The following is a 20036-nucleotide window of genomic DNA, read 5'->3' on the forward strand; positions in this document are numbered from 1 at the left end:
ATCTGCACCCATCTTCCCTCTGGAATGCATTATCTTACAAATAGGGATTAATTCTTGTCCTTTGAATAGGCTGGTGTTTAGAATTTATTAAATTTTAATGACTGAGTAATGAGGAATTTTTAATATAATAAAGCTCAGGTCATTATTAGCAATATCTAAGAAATTCCAAGAGATGCTCCTCATTTTCTATTGGAAAATCTGACAACTGACCAAATCAATTGTTTGTAAAGGTGAAAGCAGCTCTAAGCTCTGGAGTTCACAATAGAGGGCACAGCTTGGGAAGAAAAATGTCTACAAATTCTAATCTAAAATATGAGGTTTCTGGTTCATTCCAGCTGAGCCTTAAGTATTTTAAAAGTATATGAGTAATTCTTCTCCATGTCATTTTAGCTGCTTATTTGAAGACTTTTATCTTTCTTTGTTCTAACTGTTGGCATTGCCCTTGAAGTCAGAAAATGAATAGCAAAAAATATTTTGAATGCAAGCACAAAATTGAGATTAAATCCTGCCTTGCCACTGTTTGGTTTTCAGCTAGGAGATTACATATTTGACAGGAATTCATTCTTGCCTTTTTAGTCATGCATTTTCTAGATCTAGATTTCTACTATAGGTAATCTGAATTTTTTAATGCTATTTTCCAATATAGCAATAACAATTTCTGTTATATATTTCATTATCTATTATGAATCAGCATTGAAAGTAGTGAGAAATTTCAGATTTTTTTTTAATGCACTGTCTGCATAGAAAATAGTATTTCACTTTAAAGAAGCAAACAACTTATCATATTTGCTACTCTATAAACATTAAGAAAAAAAATTTTTTTTTAAGTTTTTTTAACTTTGGCAAGTTTTATGAGATAGGAAAACCTGATAGAAACAGTCATATAATTACTTATTTATCAACAAGCAGGGTGCCCCCAACGCAGGGAATGATTGGCATCTGACACCATTGATTCAGAAGGCTGAACAATTGCTTAATTAATCTATATTATATTACATTATACCATACTATGACTATACTACAAAGAATACTAAAGAAAACTCGTGACTGTCTCCCAACAGTCAGGACACAGCTTTTTCCAATTGGCCAAGGAAAAAGATAATCCCGAGCAGAATCCAGCTGACAAATAACTTCAGGTAAACAATCTTCCTAACACATTCCACATGTGCAAAACAACAGGAGCAGCAAGTAGAGATAAGAATTGTTTTTCTCTTCTTGTCTCTGTGCTTCTCCAGGAAAAACCCCTGAGAGAGAATTATGTCTCTCTGTTCAAAGAATGTGAATTGAATGCCACACTTACTGATGCGTTTAACTTCCAAAGTAAAAAAAATAACAAAACAAACAAAAAACAAACCAACTTATTTCTTGGGCATTACCTGTGTGTTTATAATAAAAATCATGCATTGAAAAAATAAATTTCCAAATCAGCTCTTACTGCACTGCAATACTTAATCACTATTCCTCTACTCCAGCCTAGATCCCAGGTCTTCCTGCACACATGTAGGACAATCGCAAGTTGCAAAATATTTTTAATAATAAGTAATTTTCACAGAACATTTCCCAAATAATTCCAAACAACTTTTTAATAGAGGAGATGGTTTTTTCGCACCACCCAGCAGCTATGTAAAATGAAGTGGTTTACCTTAAAAAAGTCAATCAGTCGTTTTTTAACAGTAGGGCTGGATAAATTTGAGGAAAACTTCTAATTTTTAAATATGATTAGAGCATATTAAGCACCCATCTTTGTCAGTAGCTTGTCTGGTGGAGGATCATGTATTATTATTGCAGGTGTAACTTGCTGGTGTTTATTGTCAGTAAATATAAATCTTGCAGAATAAGAGACCAATCAATGCCAGGTTTTGTGTTTCTATGCAATTATTACAACAAATAGAATGTAGAATTGAATAAATCACCTAAAGTAATGGAAGTCTAGTATTTTATCTGTATGATTATTCAAAATGCAAAACCCAACAAATAACTAAAATATTTTTTAAGCTGTGAACCAACTGTTTATTGTCTTTCTCTTTCCTCCACATGCACACGGTTCCCTTTGCTCTAGTTGTTCTGGTAGAAGCCCTAAGTGACTGATGGCTGAACAGCCACTGCTTCTGCCCAAAAGACACCATATATTAATTTTTCCTTTACACCTCTTGATATGAAGTGGAGTCTATAAACTTCTCAACTTCTCAGTGATTATAGTGTAGGAATGAAGGTGCTCCTCATACTGTCAAAAACTAAATTTTAAAACTGGTAACATATAATTAACTTTGATTCCTGTTATGTTCATTGGAGTAGGTCTCTTACCTGCCTCTGTGAGTGGACTACTCTCCAATTAGGGTTGCTGTCAAATATAACTCAGGGCTCTCACATCTTACAAGCTACTCAGATTTTTCATTTATACTTCTGGGACAAACTGGATTTTTTTCCTTCTTCCCTCTCTCTTCCTCTTCACAAAAAAAAAAAAAAAAAAAAAAAAAAGAAGTTACTCTATTGCTGAACAAGGCAGCACTCACACAATGAGCTCAGCTTCTTTATTCCTATGGAACAAGTCAGGCAGGTGTACATGGGTGTGAGCACTAGCAAAAAACAAACAAAATCAAAGCAGTTCATTCACCTGTTTTACACTTCATTTTTATTATTAAATGGATGCAATATATTTTGGGAATGAGCTCTGACCAATAGCTCTCTGTAAGATATTCCACAGGTCTCCTACTTGTATTCATGACAGTATGTTTTGGTGGATCTTTGGCTATTAAGGTGGATGCTAGTTTCAAACAAGGAAATCTGCCGTAATAGCCTCCTCCCTGTGCAGGGTTACAGTCAGTCCTTCCTCCAGACCCTCACCCTGACAATTAACTTCCTAATTTACTATGGGAGCAAGGCTGACCTGAAGCTATAGTGTAGGCCAGTCTGATGCCTTTTTTTTCTAGTCTGGTAGCTCATAAAGCTTTTTTTCTAGCAGTTACTGGTGAGCCTGATGTGTGGTGCCTCTGAGCCATCTCTTCCCTCCAGTATCTCTCAAGACAATCACCTCACTGTTGTGTTTCTAATATATTCTTCAATACGGTACGCTGCTGAGAAATAAGGCAACAAGGAAACATGTAATTCAAAAAAGATAGACTTGGTTAGCCTTTTTATTTTCTTTCCTAATATCTTTACCTGAAGAATCTTTTTTCACTAATAATCTCCTCTTTAATTTCTGTAGCCTTCAGTTATTCTAATGTTTTTGAAAATAAGGACACAGACACCTACACTGTCTGGTTTTTTCTCTAGTAATTTATTCTGCTGATTTGTGGTCATTTTCCAGTTAGAAGATTCATCCCATCACAACTTATTTGAGCAGTTATGAAATCTTTTCCATTAATATTTTTTTCATTTGTTTCTGGATTTTTAGAAGTCTTTCCCATTTTACACCTAAAACAAGTGGCCAATTCACTGTAAGGTGAATCACAGAAGATATGGAAAAGGACAAAGAGGACAGGAGGAAATTAACCTATTTACATTAGTCTGGGACTATGTAAGGTATATGTGACTCATCCCCAAATTCCAACTCTTTTGCTTTTGTGAATGGATTAAGAGACAGGAATTATGAGCTTTATATTATTAATTAAAAGCTTTGCATTATTTATTAAAAGATTTTCACAAGTAGACCTTAACACTTTCTTGACAAATACAAAAGAATTTTATATTAACTAGAATTAACATGTTTAAATAAGTGATGAAATTTTACTTCTAATTTTAGCTTTTGATTCTTTTTGAGCACTCTCCAGTCCCATTCATTTCACTTCCTGGGATTATTACATTCTGCATCAGATTATAAAGCTTAACCCGAGGGTAACACATTGAAAAAAATCCAGGCTAGCAAAGCAGCTTATTGATGTTTCTAGATTGTTGTATGAGGAGGGTATAAAACACTGTGTCAAACAGAATTTTAGACAGGAAAAGCTCCTGGCTTTCAGAGTATTGCCTTGAAATCTAACCATATTTCTATTTTAATTAGACAGGCATGCTAGGGGATAACTTTTTTCCAATATGTCTCAGAGTGCCTTAGGGAACATGATAATATTACTTTTACAATATTAATATTATCTTTGTCTCTACGCTGTGAAAAATGGAAAATAGAATTAATCCTAATATAGCTAAACTTTAAATTACATCAATTTGGAAAGTGGATTCATTTTAATGTTTTTTATGTTATTATTCCTTTTATTTTGTGTTGATAACTGATTCACTGGGGACCTTAAATTTAGAAGCTCTTTTACAATAACTTGTCCTTCTATTATTCTGGCTAATGTAGGACTAATTAATGAACAAAATGATAGTACCACAATGTCTTCTATAAAAACATTAGTTCTGAGGGCACAGACTATCCTCATATCTAATGTTCATGTCAGAGTGGCTTATGTTGTGACATTTCTATGAGACTTGTAGAGTCCTTATAAGCTCAGGATACACACTGAAATGTGTAAAACTAAATGTAGGGTGGTCTTTGAGAAAACTGTCTATAATCTGTGCAAGCTGTGTATCAAACTGGCATTTTACATTGATACAAGCGTGTGTTCTCAATTTTGAGCTGGTATTGTTTTTAATGCAACTTTTCTTTAAACATAACAGAGCAGAATAGCGGAGCTTGGAAAGGACCTCTGAAAGGTCATCTAGACCAACAACTCTGCTCAAAGATATGAAAACATATAAAAACAAAAATTATTTATGTACAAATTCAGCCAAAGTTTTTACTTATATCAAAAATATCTGCATATTTTTCTTTTTAATCATCTATACCTCCACCCAGTAAAACCAGAGCTACAAAAACTGCCTACATAAGTGCAAATACAGTTATGCTGAAAATAGATTTGATACCCAAGACATAAATTACATTATATTATTATAATCATGTTACTGTTTACCACATCACTGAAAACATTCAATGATGCAGCAAATAATAACATGATTGTAATAATAAATATATACATATATTTTATACACATATACTGTATATACAGTCCAGCACTGCATAGATAGTAAGTGTTCAGAGCCAGAGTCCATTGCTAATCACACTATGCTCAGTGTTCATTCCATCATTGTCCAAAACTGATATTGGATTTCTATTACTGTGTTTCTTTTTATGTCATGCTAATTCAAAGAATTCAAGCAATTTTCTTAAAAATTCTCCATGGATATACTGCAATCCTCAGGAAAGCACTTGCTAGCACTCATCCACTCATTTGTGCTGTGAGTGCTAACAAAACACATGGCCAGCTTTGGGAATATGTACAAATAGGCAATTGGCAGTAATAAATTTAACTGGAGAATATTCTGAAATATCCACTTCATTGTCCCCCTCTACTCTTTTCAAGACACTCTCTGAAGTTAGATATACAAGCTTACAAAAATACTAGTATGAAGTTTCATTTAAAGATAAAGCTAAGAATAAAACACAACTCCTTCACTGTATCTACAGCCTTAAATTGAGGAGTCTAACAGAATATCAGTCCAGGGCCAATCATGCATATATTGATGAGCCTGTTTAAACTTTAGAGCTGCTTGAAGTTAAGCATATAAGTTTTATTGCTTTGGAAGGTGTTAGCCTTTATTTTAGTTTCTATTATGTAAGTCTTTACTTGACTGTAATCAAACTGTAGGAGTATTAACAAGCTTTCTCAACTATATCTTTTTTCTGCAGTAATCTGAAGGCTTTTCCAAAAATACAACCTGCCAGACAGTACAGTCAGTGCCAGGTCTATTGTCTGTTTTAACAATTCCTTCTTTTGTTTTCTTTTCATCTTATTGATAGACTGTTCTTTTTTCTTTTTTTTTCTTTTTTTTTTTTTTAAATTCTTACTGCTACAGAGCTACAGATTTACTGTGAAAGATGCATTTTCAGAGCAGCTGAGACCCTAATTTGTTCTCCTGCTTTGGGGTGCAGAAAAGGGATGTAAGCATATAGAGGTAAAAAATACTAATTATACCATCCACATTTCTCATTTATTTATTCCTAATGTGGCACAAGTGGCAGAAATACTAGTTTTTACTTTCTGTATAATCTTTCTAACAAGAAATGCAATACATCCTGTATTGCTAATGAAATAATTAAAGTATAATTTAAAAAAATAATGAATGCAGTGACATTAACATTCAGGTTTTAAAGAAATATAGGAAAAGTAAACTTTAACACCAAATATAAAAGCTCATGTGAGAATTTTGTAACCAAGAAACTATTCAATTGCAAAAAAAAACCCAAAAACCATCCAAACTATCCAGAGCCAGCCACAAGCAGTCAGTTACAGAACATTTGTACCAATTTCACAAGTTAATTACAAAGAAACAAAACACTCAGGACAGCAACTTAACAGGAGATTGCAGAGCTCATGGCAACTCACAATTACTGTCTCCCTAGGACAAAACACCTGTGACAGATCTGTGTTCAACTTTTGCTGCCAATTCAATGTAGTCTGCATTGTAAGAAGCATCAGAGAATGCTGAAAACACCTGCTTCCACAAAATACTCTTTCTTTATCTGTCCATTAAGTGAGGAAGAGAGATAAGAATAACCCTGAGAAAATACAGAAACAATTCAATGAATAATAGAAAGTCTTAAAGAGGAAAAAAAAAAACAAGAAAAAACACAAAGGGGGTGGGGATGGCAAATTGCTCAGTATAAAACAATTATATCTAACAAGCTCTTTGTGAGTGATTGAGTCTTTTGTGATTTAGAGGACTTGTGATATTTCATTAAAAATTTCCTAATTACAGAAAACTGAGGCCAGAGCACACGCGAGGCATTAAGATTTGCAGCAGTACAATAATCTCCTGTTATGTACTTGTATATTTTCCATTACCATACAGTAAATATTCAAAGAATAGAACATCTGGTGTGCATTCTTGGGGCTTTTGCCCACCCTGCCAGTGCTACTAAATGGGCTTTTCCCATTTCTAGATGCTGACTAAGAATATTAATACACCACTTTGATTTCAAATCCTTTCCTGAAAATATATTTTATCCTTTTGACTCCTCAATATAAAGAATTATTCATGTGTTTTAGTACCAAAGATTACAAGAAAATAAGTGAAATTATGTTTGTATTTTTATTCCTACTTCTTGTGAAGGCAACAAGAATCAGACAAGCAAACACTGGTAACATTCTATTGAGCCCCAGCATGCAAACTTACTGACTGGGCATATAATGCATTAGCCTCCAATTTAGCTGTGTCTCTGTATTTTTCTCTGTCGGGTTTTATCATTGGAATTCATCTTGAATCATTGTACAGCTAATTACCTGAGCTGGTCCCGGTTCCTGGTAGTGATTCTTTATGAATGACTACTGCCTCTTGACACTGAAAAAATGTTCAGACCACTGTCTTCCAACAGCAAACCACTAGTGTTTTCAGATGGAGAAATATTCTTTTTGTGCTTCTAATAAACCATGTTAAGGATTACTGAATTTTTAAATTCTGTGTATTAAGATATTAAATAATTGGAAGATTCTAGATTTGTGATTCCATACATGGAAGAATTTTATATGATTCTGCTTTTGGTACATGATCTATTATTGTTTTGGCTTGTAAAATTAAATTTTGTAGCCGGTTTCACAGGACATAAAGAGAAACCACAGCTGAAATCATACTTTACTTAGGCTCTTTGACTGTATTTCACATTACTCATGCTAACATAAATCTTTCTGGTTTTCTCTCAATGCATAGTAAGTTAAATATCTGTGTTTTTTCTTTCAGCTGCCCTCTTCCTTTGAGAGTTGTACTTCTTTTAAAAGGCAGGCATATGAGGTATTTGGCACACTCTTGGCATAAGGAAAAAATACAGCATTTTATAGAAGACTTTGCTAGTGTGTTGCCCTAAATAAAAGGTTTTAGTGTCCTAGAAACTAGGGCACCACCTCCTAATTATTTACTCTGATACTACATTTTTACAAAGATAAAGCTGTGTGCATAATGAGGACTTCTAATTTACTGCACTTTGACTGGCTTTGTCCAAGTTCTTTTTCATCTTTTCTCTTTGAGACTGGAGGGAGAGACAGAGAGGAGGTGCTGGAACAAGTTTAGAAGCAAAATCCTTGAGAATTCTCTCTGGGCACAGATTAGTTTCTTTTGCCAGCTTTCAGCTACTAAGCCATAAAGTCCAGGCCCCTCCTGTGTGTGCAGGACAGGGAATGAGTATGGTTGCTGTGTATTTATACAGAAGCAATTACAAGGCTATTTACTGTGGATTTTGTGCTATAGGAAAGATAGCTTATAGGTCCATAGTTTATTGTTCCATAGTTTCAGTCTGAAAATATTGATATTTTAAAATAAATAGTCCCCAGTGGATTAAAGGAGGTTGTTTGGAGGAGCAGGAGAAGCCTGATAAGCAGCTTCTCACATCATGGGCTCCATGTTTGTACTTACTCCTCTTTTCTGCTACACGGCCTCCTGAGAACACTCCCTCCTCTCCTTGCAAAAAGCAACCTGCCTTCAAAAATTCCTTTACCCTTCTCTTGGGAAGGTCACAAGGCAACCAAGTGCTGCCACTAACCCCATTTGCTGTGCAGCCAGCTTCCCCCTGCTGCAGTGACCAAGGCAGGGTGACACGGAGCGGAGAGGGATCAATGGGTGGCTGTGGCTGCTGTGCTGAGCAGCAGCAGGGAGGTCCAGAAGCAAGGGCACAGTGCTAGCAACCGGTCATGCAGCTTAAAACCCACATAATGATTTCTTTGTCTGTGTTTTCAAGATGTACAGTCAGGATTAACAAGTATTCAGGAGGGAAAAACAGCAACATTAAAACAAAAAGTGAGAGAAATCTTCACCCACCTTACAAATTACAAGTGACAATTCACTTCTAAAACCTTCAGCAGGAAAATGCATACTTTCTGAGATGTTTTTTGTGAAGCTGCTAATATTTTGGATTTGCCTGGAATTTTAATTAAGGCTGCTATTTAACATTCCTTCTGTGCCTAGAAGCCAAGCAAACTGATGTTCCAAAATTCTGGGCACAACTTTAAACTAATATTTTAAACATATGTGCAAAGAAGGCCAGTAGTACTTCCTAATTCTGACATTAATATTCTAGCACATTTCTAGTTTCCTCTCATCCTGAATCTTGAAGATACTGATTTTTCAGTTGGCATAGATTAAAATGCCACTTATGAGATTTCAGTATCTGACATCTCATTCTCTGCTAATATCACCTAGTACTCTATCTAACTCAGTAAGAGCACAGCAGTTATTTTGTTTACATAGCCTCATTATTGCAGTTGTTCTATTAGTATTTCTATTAGTATTAGTTATTAGTATTTCTATATTTAATGATACACCTGCTACTTGCTTGGCTGTTGTGGAGTAGGATTTCTGCTTACAAAAACTTAGAATATTCTGTATTTGTATATTATACCACTACTAGTACCCTCAGTACAAAACAGTTTTTAGGTTAACCTGAAAGACTTGAAACAAAATAAAAAATTATAAAACTACACACAATTATTATTTTCAAATCTGTGCCTAAATTTGACAATTTAGGTGTTCTGAAGACACTTGTCAAACAAACTGAGACATTCAAATGACTTTCAGAAATGCCTAACTTCTACCTATGTTTGGAGAAAAATAAATTGACTGATGGGTTACAGCACTTTTTGCCTTGATATGTGGGTTTAGGAAAGCTGAAAAAAATCTCTCAAAATTTTACCTGGCAGACTGAAATATTCATATAAATACAGTATATAGGCTGCCAGAGACTTGCCCACAGTCAAGATGTGGCCATTCAAATAAACAGTAGAATTTTCACAACAGATATTACTCAGCAGTTCCAGTGGATTTTATGAGAAGTAGTTACTCTTGAAGTTGCATCATTTTTCCTTTTTCCTTTTGTTTTGTTTTACTTTCTGTGTAATTCAGGAAAAGAAAATACAGGGCCTTGAATAGGTTAGACACCTCTCCCTCAGGGCTACCTTACTTGCTTCAGTCCCACCACTGCTTTTGAAAATTCCTCAAAGATGCTGGAGATACTTAGTTCATCTTCACATACAGACTAGGCTGGCACAGGAGCTTAAGCATGGCCAAAGTAGAGCACTTGCTCCTGCACTTCCACCAAACCAGCACTGAAATCTACCAGCCATGCTTTCATACATCTACATTTAATTGCAGGTTTGGAGTCTTGATCTACTTTTTATTAAAGTAAAATAATTTATTTTTCATTAACTTGCTTTTTATTTAAGATGAAACAACTTTTTTTTACTCTCACAGCACCTGTTTGCAAGGATTATCCTTAGTTCAGTGTTATGTCACCATTTAATTTAATACACCATTTTATTTAATATCATGAGTGTCTTTTCTTGTATTGACATAAATGTTCTGGTTTAGATGTTTGTATCCCGTTGGAATCCAAACTGTACAGATGTACATACTTCCTACCTTTTGGTTTGTTTTTTGCAGGTAATATCAAAATTATCCAACAAGCCTACACTATCCCAGGTATGTTGATCACATTTTAATTATGCCAAGCTTCACTTTGAACACGCACATAATTATAACCAGAACAAACTCCTTTCTTTCCTTCTTGAAAACAGACTTCAATTTTTTCAGAATGAGAATTTAAATAGCATCCTGCAGATAGTTCTGCCCATTTTATGAGTAACAGCTTATGATCTTTTCTCCCAGGTGCTAAATTTGAATATCCTCCTATAGCAACTACATTCTAGATACATGGCTACCCAAGCCAAAGTTTTGAATATGGGTAACACTCGTTCTCTGTAGAGTATAGGCAGTATCAGTGCCAGGTCCTGTACAATTTAATCATCATGACAGCCTTTGAATGACTACTACAGTTGACAACAAGGCTTTTCTATTTTATAAAGACATGCCTTCTGTCAAAACTTGGAATTCTTACCTCTTCATATATACCTCAAATTAAGACACTACTAAATCTGTAAACACACACCAAGAGAAAAGCATACATTCAACCAAAGTGTGTTGTAACAGAATTAAACCTATGCTGCAGAACATTTGGACAGATGCTAATAGGGGCTTAGAATATTTGGATAAATTCCCCAAATCTGTATTTTCACCCAGCCTGTATTCTCACTTGGCCTGAATGTGGGATTTCTGACTATGCAGGGTCATCTGAGGTTTTCTATCTAAAGCTAACAGTGCCTTAATCAAGCTTGATTAAGAGGACTAGCCTGTAAAAAAAAAAAAAAAAATTAAAAACAACAACTCCCTTTGAAACCATGAAGTTGCATTTGGTTTGTTAATTTGACCTAGAACCTGAGTCTGCCTTAGGCCATTCACCTACTACCAATACAGAAAGTTGTACCATGGGAATAAATGGAACAATTTCTGAGTTAAGGTCTGATCTTGTCTATGTTGGCACGTGTCGGCACTCTTGATCAGCATACTTTGTTACTCCAAAAAAACCAGTGATCTCCTACATTGTGCTTTAATTAGTACATAAATTATAGAGCACAGGTCTATGTTGGCTCTAAATTTCCATGATTCCAACATCAAGCATCTAAATTGCATTTTTTTTCAAGACCAGACATATCTCCGCTTTCTGATTACTCAGATCTGAAGCTGAAACCATCACATTACTGGTGCATTAACAGGAGTTGGAGTGAACTGAAAAGTCTGTCTACCATCCCGGCAATTACTTCAGTTACAAAAATTTAGAAGGACACAGAGACCATTGGGCTTGAGCTAACTGATGTAAATGCCATTTATACATTATAAAGGTTCCATGTGAAAAAGTGGTATTATTTGAATAACCAGACTCATATCTCTTCTGTGGACCACCAAGATTCTGGTAGCATAACATTCAAGAAATAATGCCTCAGCTAAACAAAACTAATTTTCTCAAGTGTACATATGGCAAATGGCTTGTAAGAACTAGTTGTGTACTCTTTCTTGGTAAGAAAACATATTGCAGTGGGTTTGCTGACCGCGTCAGGAGTGACCTTTTTTAATTTGTATTTTTCTTATATCTGCACATACAGCCATAGCTGAAGGTATGGATGAGTTCCAAAAGAGCTCTCTCTAATGAGAAAAGAAAGCTGTGTTAGGTCTGGGTTTGTTCCAGAATGAACAGCGGAAAAAATGGGTTTCTGCAATATCAGGCTCTGAATTTTACGCTACTACGTATTATTTGTTATTTTAGACAGAGCTCAAGGGAAATGGAAATATAAAGAAGAGACTCCCTTCAATTGTGGAAGACGAAGATGAGGAAGAGGAGGGAGAAGAAGAAAGCAGCACCCTTTCACCAATTGATACACGAAGCACAAATAGCTCTCAGCAGAAGAAGAGTGCAAGCAGCAAAAGCCACCTAGGGAGAAACTTGAAGCAGCTGGCCTCAGGAACTGTACCCTTCCATTCCCCCATCCGTGCTTGCAGTTCAAACCCCTCACGAGCCAAACATGAAACAGAGATCCATTACTACTCCAAAAGGAAGGACAAAAACCTTAAATTGTACCTGTCAGCACTGACTGCCAGCGGCCCACCAGATCTGAGCCCAAGGTAATAGTTATGAATGATCATTTTCCTATCATCTATTGTGTGACTCCTATTAAAAATACCATGATTTTGTCACTATAAGAGTTATTCTTTAATAGTTTATACTTCTGTTCATCCCACATTATTGTAGGAACCATTGCACACTATGCAGAATGTTATGGCTTTAGAAGTTTATTGCAAACTAAAGTATTTTTACCCACAAAAAGGGCACTAAAAAAAGTGAGCAAGTGCAAAAATGGCTATTTTAATAGTCTGGCCTTATGTGGTATCATTTTGTCTATAATATTCCTTTCCCCAATAACACTATGAAACATTCTGAGTCCATCAGAGGTAGAAAAATTTCGAAAGCAAGTGAATGAAATTATAGCATAGCCAAGAAAATATAAAAAAGTTACTGGAGTACAGAACTATAATGGAAAACAATTGCTAAGCAATTTTTGAAAATATTTAGTGGGTTTTTTCATTGGAGACAGGAAATCTGATAATGGAAGTTATACAGACGTTAAATACAGAGTTTAGCAAATCTGTTTTGCTGTGTCTTTTAAGACAAAGAAGCATTGTATGACAGTTTATTGAGGTATTACTAGTGTAAAATTTAAAACATTTCCATTTTTTAATTTGTACGTTACTTACAAGTGATTTATGTAACCTGCTGCTAAATTGCTGCAGTGCAATCCTAGTTTTAATATCAGTTCTTTAGGGAAATGACAAGCATACATACAAGGAGATGCAGTTGTTCATCTTCCAGTTCAAGCTTTGTCTCCTATAAATTGAAGTGGTTTACATGTTCAAGCACTTCCTGTATTCATTAGAGGCAGAGTGGAAGTTTCAGGAACTTGCCATTGCAAATGTGAAATACCCACAGCTTGAAAAATATTTGTTTCACTCTGTCAAAGCACAAGTCCCCAGACATGCAATTATAAAAATGACATGGAAGATTACATAGAACCCTTTCCCCCTCATCATATATTTTAATAGTACAGACAAGTTTCAACTAGTACCCAGATACAAAGCAATTTATTTTTTCATAAAATCATAGAAATCACAGAATCATTTAGGTTGGAAAATACCTCCAAGATCGGGTCCAACCTTTGACAAAACACCGCTATGCCAACAAAACCATAGCACTATGTGATATTTTCTCATTTGTTTTTCTAGATCTCATAGGAATTTGGTTCAGTCAGCTATAAGTAAAGGTCATTATCATTCACAAAATAAGTGGTAATTCAGGGAGAAACTACTTTTTATATTTTCTGCTGAAATATAGTCTTGCTCATTATTGCTCTGAACTTATGCAGCCAGACATTGGCACCTAAGGCTGCAAAAGGAAATATGAAAATGTACGTTTGAATATATTATTTCCTGTTTCCATTCATAATTTTATAATTGTAGGCTAATCCTGTTAATAGGCTGGAAAACTGGACCAAGATATATGTTTTTCGGTCTTTTTTTTCCAGACAAAACACTTTCATGTTATGTCCTAGAAGGAGTTTATATTATTAGAATATTTAAACTGACAAGTTAATACCACTTTAAAAAATAGTCTTAAGTATTTCCTTGTAAGCATTAAGGAGAAAATAAGACCCTAATTAAAATTGATAACACCTTATTTAAAATTGTCATTTACATTTGGTAAATGTTGGCCAAGGAAGGCAAGGGAAAGACAAGACTCTGATTGAAATATCCAGTCAGTGCTGCTCTGAGGTGTATAACCACAGTTTCTTAAGAAACTTCTGCTGTGGATATTTCCTAAGGAAACTAATTAGAATTCTTTACAGGTGCTTCAGGTTCTGTCTTTGTACCCCACAGTGAAAGCAATAAAGCCCAGAGACTGGGTCAAGTTTTTAAAGAGCTCTTGGTGCAAGGAACAGAAGCTAGATTTGCAGTTTCTAGAATAGAGCCCTGGTCTTCCCAATTGCTTTTTGGGTTCTGCCTATGAAGTGGAAAAGCACCAAAAGGAAGAAAATGTAAGTGATAATAAAGGCAGCCCTAGGAGGAGGTTTTATGTAATTGAATCTCCTTAGACCCGCACAGAGGAGTGCACTCTAGCCCTAAGCAACTGGATAGAAGAGGTCACATGTTAATCTTTTCTGACTTTTTTTTGGCTTCTAAGAGTGGAGTTTTCTGTCTTCAGGAGAGAATTCAGGGCTGTACAATAGCTGATTCAGAGAGGGGTGAGGCTTACCAATTACCTTTGTCCCCTCATGTTTTCAATTTACTAGGTTATGCAGTTCCCCAGGCCAGATCTTTGTATATGAATAAGCATATTGCACATTATATATTTTCCACATAGAAGCCTGGCACTCCTAACAAGGTATTTGTGCTAATGTAATTTCCTTTTAGTCTGAATCTTAAAACACTATAAAGAATGTAGCATCTATAAATTCCAGGTCACATTTGAGTAAGCTTTCTACTGTGAGCTTTAAAGGCAGTTAAAATGTTAGCATTTTATATAATTAGAAACTTCTACAAAAGTGATACTGGTGTTTAAAATTTGCCTTTTGAAGCAGTGAGGCCAAATGACATTGAAGAGGTTTTATAGGAAATTTCAAACAAAGTAATCATCCTGGTTTTCAGCTGCAGATAGCAGTATAGGCCAGGGCTGCTCAAGCACCACATTTGAGTCTCCTCTTCTACCAGAGGTTGATTAAGATTAAAGTCAAGTCTAGTAACATCCAACTGGCATCATGTGAACACAGACATGACATGGAGATCTAAACCCACAGGAAGAGCCAAAAAAGATAAGCACACATGGTATTCATACAGAGGTCTGAGTTACATGGGTCTTTCAAGCCCGATACATCACAGATATCTCTGTGTTGTTTGCTCTTTTTCTCCAGGCATTTCCAGTCAAGAAGCTTTCCTGAAAATATCTTTATTAGATGAAAAGTATAAAAAATATCTTTATTAGATGAAAAGTGTCCATCATCACAAATTTATCCCAAATGACTGAGAGGCTAAGAGTTTTCTATCTCAGCCCTTCCAGATTAGTATTACATCATCTGTCTGTAGGACAGAATATGAAGCTTGTTCCTGGACAAAACAAAAAATTGATGCTTCATATCAGTCAACTGGCAGTTGTATGATTCTCTTTTATTGACTTTAATATAGTTCTCTTTATAGCACAATTTATTTTAGCTGACAGCAGAAAATAGTCATAATTATATATATTTTTAATACTGTATATTAATTCCTCCAATACCTGTTTTCTATTCTTTGAATGCAGAAATCGATTATTGTATAAAATACTGCTCCTTTTTTTTTTTTCTTTGCCTTTCTTGACACTACAAATTAGAGATAACTGCTATGCATGAGTAAAAATAACGGGCAAAAATACCTTTTCTAACAGTCAGATCCAATACCATTATTAATGTAACTGGTACACTGGAGGCTGGTCTGAGCATCTTCCTATATGAAATTTGCAAACAAGATTTCCCTGCCTGAACTAGCTCATTTTAAAGAAATTTAGAATAACTATTTGCATGGAAATGATACTTTTGACTGAAGTTTACAGAGATGTTTTCAAAAATATATTACATTCAGGCTTAGGCTCTGCCTAAGTAAATCTAATATAAGAGCCTGACTATGAGCAAGGAGATTTTAGCTTCACAAGAGCATAGTGAAGCCTCTTTAGGTTGTGCAGAAGAAAGAATTGCAACAGATTACTGTAGATATGAAAAGCAAAATATTGTCCATGTAGTTTTGGATTGGACCCAGAATATACTGTGAAAGTAAATTCATTAAAATTTTGAAACCTCAGTTAATTACACTTGGCCTCACATTCCTTCCATTATCAGTAATTTTCATTTTTAGTGACTCACAAGAAGTTATGCCAATATAATATGTTCTGCTTTTCTCTAAACTTTATGTTGTGAAAAAATTACCATTGTTTAAAAATGTGCCCTTTAGGAGTAATTTTTACAACCATATTATGGACATGATGTTTATGAAACTGCTCCATTACTCCAATTTTTCTCAACAGAATTGTTGATGGGATTGAGGATGGAAACCATAATGAAGAAAGTCAAACCTTTGACTTCAGCTCTGATCAGCTCAGGCTGGTCAGAAATCAGGATCAGGAATCCAGGTTATCTCCTACAACTGGAGGTGAGCATTGCCTGGGAAAATCACTTTTTAGGAAAAACAATTTTTATAACTGCTTTTTGTTCCCCTTTATTTCTTTCATCCTCACTAGTGGCATAAATTGATTAAACACATATTTGTACTCTCAGTACCATTTCAGTGCCACCATTGTAAAAAAATACAATTTGTTGTTTTTCTGCTAACAGACAGTCATGATAAAACAGTTTGTGGAAGGAACTGGTTTTTCATGCATTATGTTTTACCAGAATTGTACAATCTGCCTCATGCTCCCAAACCTTTGGTCATGGAAGGTGCTAAACACAAGTACAAAATTGAACATAAAAACATTCTAATACCAAACTGAAAAAAATACAAGCCATAAATAAGAAGAAAACAAACCAAAAGAAACACCAAAACAACCAAACAAAAAACTTACCAAATTAATTAAGAGCCATATGTAAACCTGGCTCTTAACATTTTTTTAAAAACTTAGAGAAGTGGAAGGGTATGGAACTAAATAGATTTTTAAAAGAGTGAAAACCTTTACTTACAAGGAGTTTCAGGCCTACACCCTGAAAAGGTTGGTGAAATAACACCACAAAGCAATGCAACTTGTCAAGATGGGGGGGAAAAAGATTTGAAAAAAGAGACAGAGGGACTGTTTCCAACACTCTTTTAGAAATAAACAGCTCCCATATAGCTAAGTACCTTTATCATGGGGGCAACTAGGACATATCTTGTTTCTCTTAAAGTCAAGCAGGAAAATAATAATTGAAGTTTAGTCATATTTATGATTTTTAAAAAGTGTCGAGCTGAATGTCACATGGATGGACCAGGGTTGTCATCTTCATTTTTTCAGGTCCAGAGTGAAGATAGCACTATGGACTTTATTAATTGCACTTCTCTCAAGCATTATAAAATGAACATTAAACATATGGTTTAATTTTCATTCTGGCCAACTGTAAAACAGGTTTAAATTTAAAGGATTGGTGTAGTGCAAGAACAGTATGATCATTTCTAAGTGATTATACTCTTGTCATTTACATGAATTTGAATTCTTTTCAGAGGCTGAAATTGGTGCTGCTGTGCTCGTTATCAAAGCAGAAGAGACCAAACAGCAGATCAGCAGGCTTAATAATGAGGTAACAAGATTTTGTGGGGGTTGAAGGATATTAAAAATGATTCAAGGAATGCTGGAGAAAACTCAGGAATATGATAAATGTGTTATAAATGAGTTTAGAAAACTGGATGGGGTTCCTACATGTAGGGCACTTTAGGGCTTTTAACCTATTCTCAGAATAATTTTCTACATGAAACCTACATAAAAGTTTGTGTCACATGCTAGGGCTAAAAACCAGAATGAGGTTACTGTATCTGGTTTTCTTAGGATTTAGTCTCTTCTGGGTATGCCCCTATTTGTCTCATTCCTCTCATTATTTCCCCAAGTTCTTTCTCCCATATTTTCTTGTCATGACGTGTGTTGTGCTTTTACAGAATTTCTTGGAAAGACATGCGCAAATCCATTCACATTCAAATTTACATAAAATGATTCAAATCACTTTACCTGTGTTGTTCTTAGGATGAAAGAGAATTCCATCCCTTCCTGCTCAAGCAATACAACCTGAGGAATGCAGGGCCAATAGTGTTCAGTGACACTTTCTATTCCTCCTTTTTAATAACTTCAAGCCTGTAATCAACTATCAATCCAACCCTAAGGAGATGTTCTGTAGCTAAATTGTTTCATTTACACAGCCCTGGCAGTACTTTAGCTAACAATATTAAAGCATCAGACTAACTTCACAGTGGTACTGCAAGACTAAAATCTGTTCCCATACTACTATGTCTGTCAATGTGAAAAGATTAGAGACAGTTCCTTACACTTCCACATGAGGAAACATTTAAATAAGTCCCACCACACAGTTTCAGTTCTTCCCTGCGCTCTTTAGTTACCAGAAATGTCCAGGGTTTTTTTTTTCCTTCTTTATTGTGTACATTTTATCTAGCTATTATTTCCCACTTACAAAGTATTGAGTTTATAAACTTCCTTCATCCTGAGTCAGCTTAAGTTGATTAGATAACTTAAATATCCTGAGCTAAGACTGCATGCATGGTTAGTTAGTTACTATGGATGCATCATCTCATTTGTATGTCAAACAGTAGAGTTCAGAAAAAAGTCTCATTCCCTATTGACTATGGGTTTTAAAAAACTAAGGGTTTTTATAGGATTTGGTCAAAGAACTAAAAAAAAAAACCTTTGAGATGTTCATTGGCACCACCATCATGATAGAAAATTATATTTCCTATGTAATGCTTTTGAAACACACAAGTCATATTGATTCATCCCTTTTGAGGACAGTCATTTTTAAAATAGGAGGATGTATTATATGGCTATCCACAAGAGGCAGTTGGAAAATATATCACGGTGACAGATGTTCCAAGGCAAGCATTTTGTGGATTAAACAAACATTTCAACTGGAACAGTTCTGGGCTTCTCATTGCTTTTCTGGTGAAAAGTGATAAATAAATAAATCTTGGAGCAGGGCAATATGTTAATCAAAAAAAAGAAAAAAAGCCTCCACACGTTGAAGGTCGTTTCTCTCCACATGCAATTTTAATTTTACCCTAATAATACTATCTGAACAAAATGTTATGCAACTTGTTCATTCGCATTAACATAACACAGGCGATAGGACCAGGTTTAGATTTCATAGGTAATATTCTGGGCTCAAATCCCAGAGATGGATGGGTATCCTCCAAGTTCTCCCATGGATCAAAATTTACATTGGAAAAAACGCATGACTGAATGGCTGCTTAATTGCATATTCTACATGTACTCAAACATACCCAGCTGGAGTTTCTGAAGTGATAGTACAGAGTTGGTGCTTACCCAAAGAAGCTTCTGAGTAGCCTTGCTGATCCACAGTAGCTGCTGCTTGAAGTTTTTTGCTGTTGTATAAAGTATAGAATTCTTTTAGACCCAGTGCTTTCATCATTTGATGATGACCAGTAATGGGTTAGCACTGTTAACTGCAGCAGACTACTAGCAGTAGTTAAAATACCAGCAGAGTCAGAAACAAAGCTCTCTATTAAAGACGTGCAGTCTCCTCCTGGTAAAGAAAATATGAGAAAACAGGTCAGAAGTAGCCAGCAGCAGTAAACACTGTCATTAATACATTTCCAGTGGAGATCAGAAATCAATGAATGAATGCAAAAATAACTGCTTTCATGAAAGGCAATTGTATTACAACAGTTCACTAGTTAGCTTAGAAACATTTCAGCTATTCATGGGGGGTAAAAGACGTGTGTCTATCCATTCAGACTTTCAATACAGTCTCTTGTTAGCAAAGCAAAGCAAAATGTTACCCCAGAGAAAATTCTACAAAATTAGCTATACCTATTTTAGAAATACAACTGAGCTCTTGGCAGTATTTTAGGTATATGGCATTCACTACATAATCCAAAGG

The 20036-nt window shown here is 35.2% G+C and overlaps 1 protein-coding gene across 1 annotated transcript in view; it reads left to right on the top strand.

Moving 5' to 3' along the window:
* KCNH8 (potassium voltage-gated channel subfamily H member 8) overlaps window positions 1-20036 on the top strand; it is a 177065-nt gene that overhangs the window by 146743 nt on the left and 10286 nt on the right. The window contains exons 12-15 of the mRNA XM_054635368.2: window positions 10420-10458; window positions 12137-12492; window positions 16472-16596; window positions 17638-17714. Of these exons, the coding sequence (XP_054491343.2) occupies window positions 10420-10458; window positions 12137-12492; window positions 16472-16596; window positions 17638-17714 (597 nt within the window). The remainder of the gene's footprint in view (window positions 1-10419; window positions 10459-12136; window positions 12493-16471; window positions 16597-17637; window positions 17715-20036) is intronic.

This window comes from Agelaius phoeniceus, chromosome 1 (genome assembly GCF_051311805.1).
Source record: "Agelaius phoeniceus isolate bAgePho1 chromosome 1, bAgePho1.hap1, whole genome shotgun sequence".
NCBI classification, from domain to species: Eukaryota; Metazoa; Chordata; class Aves; order Passeriformes; family Icteridae; genus Agelaius; species Agelaius phoeniceus.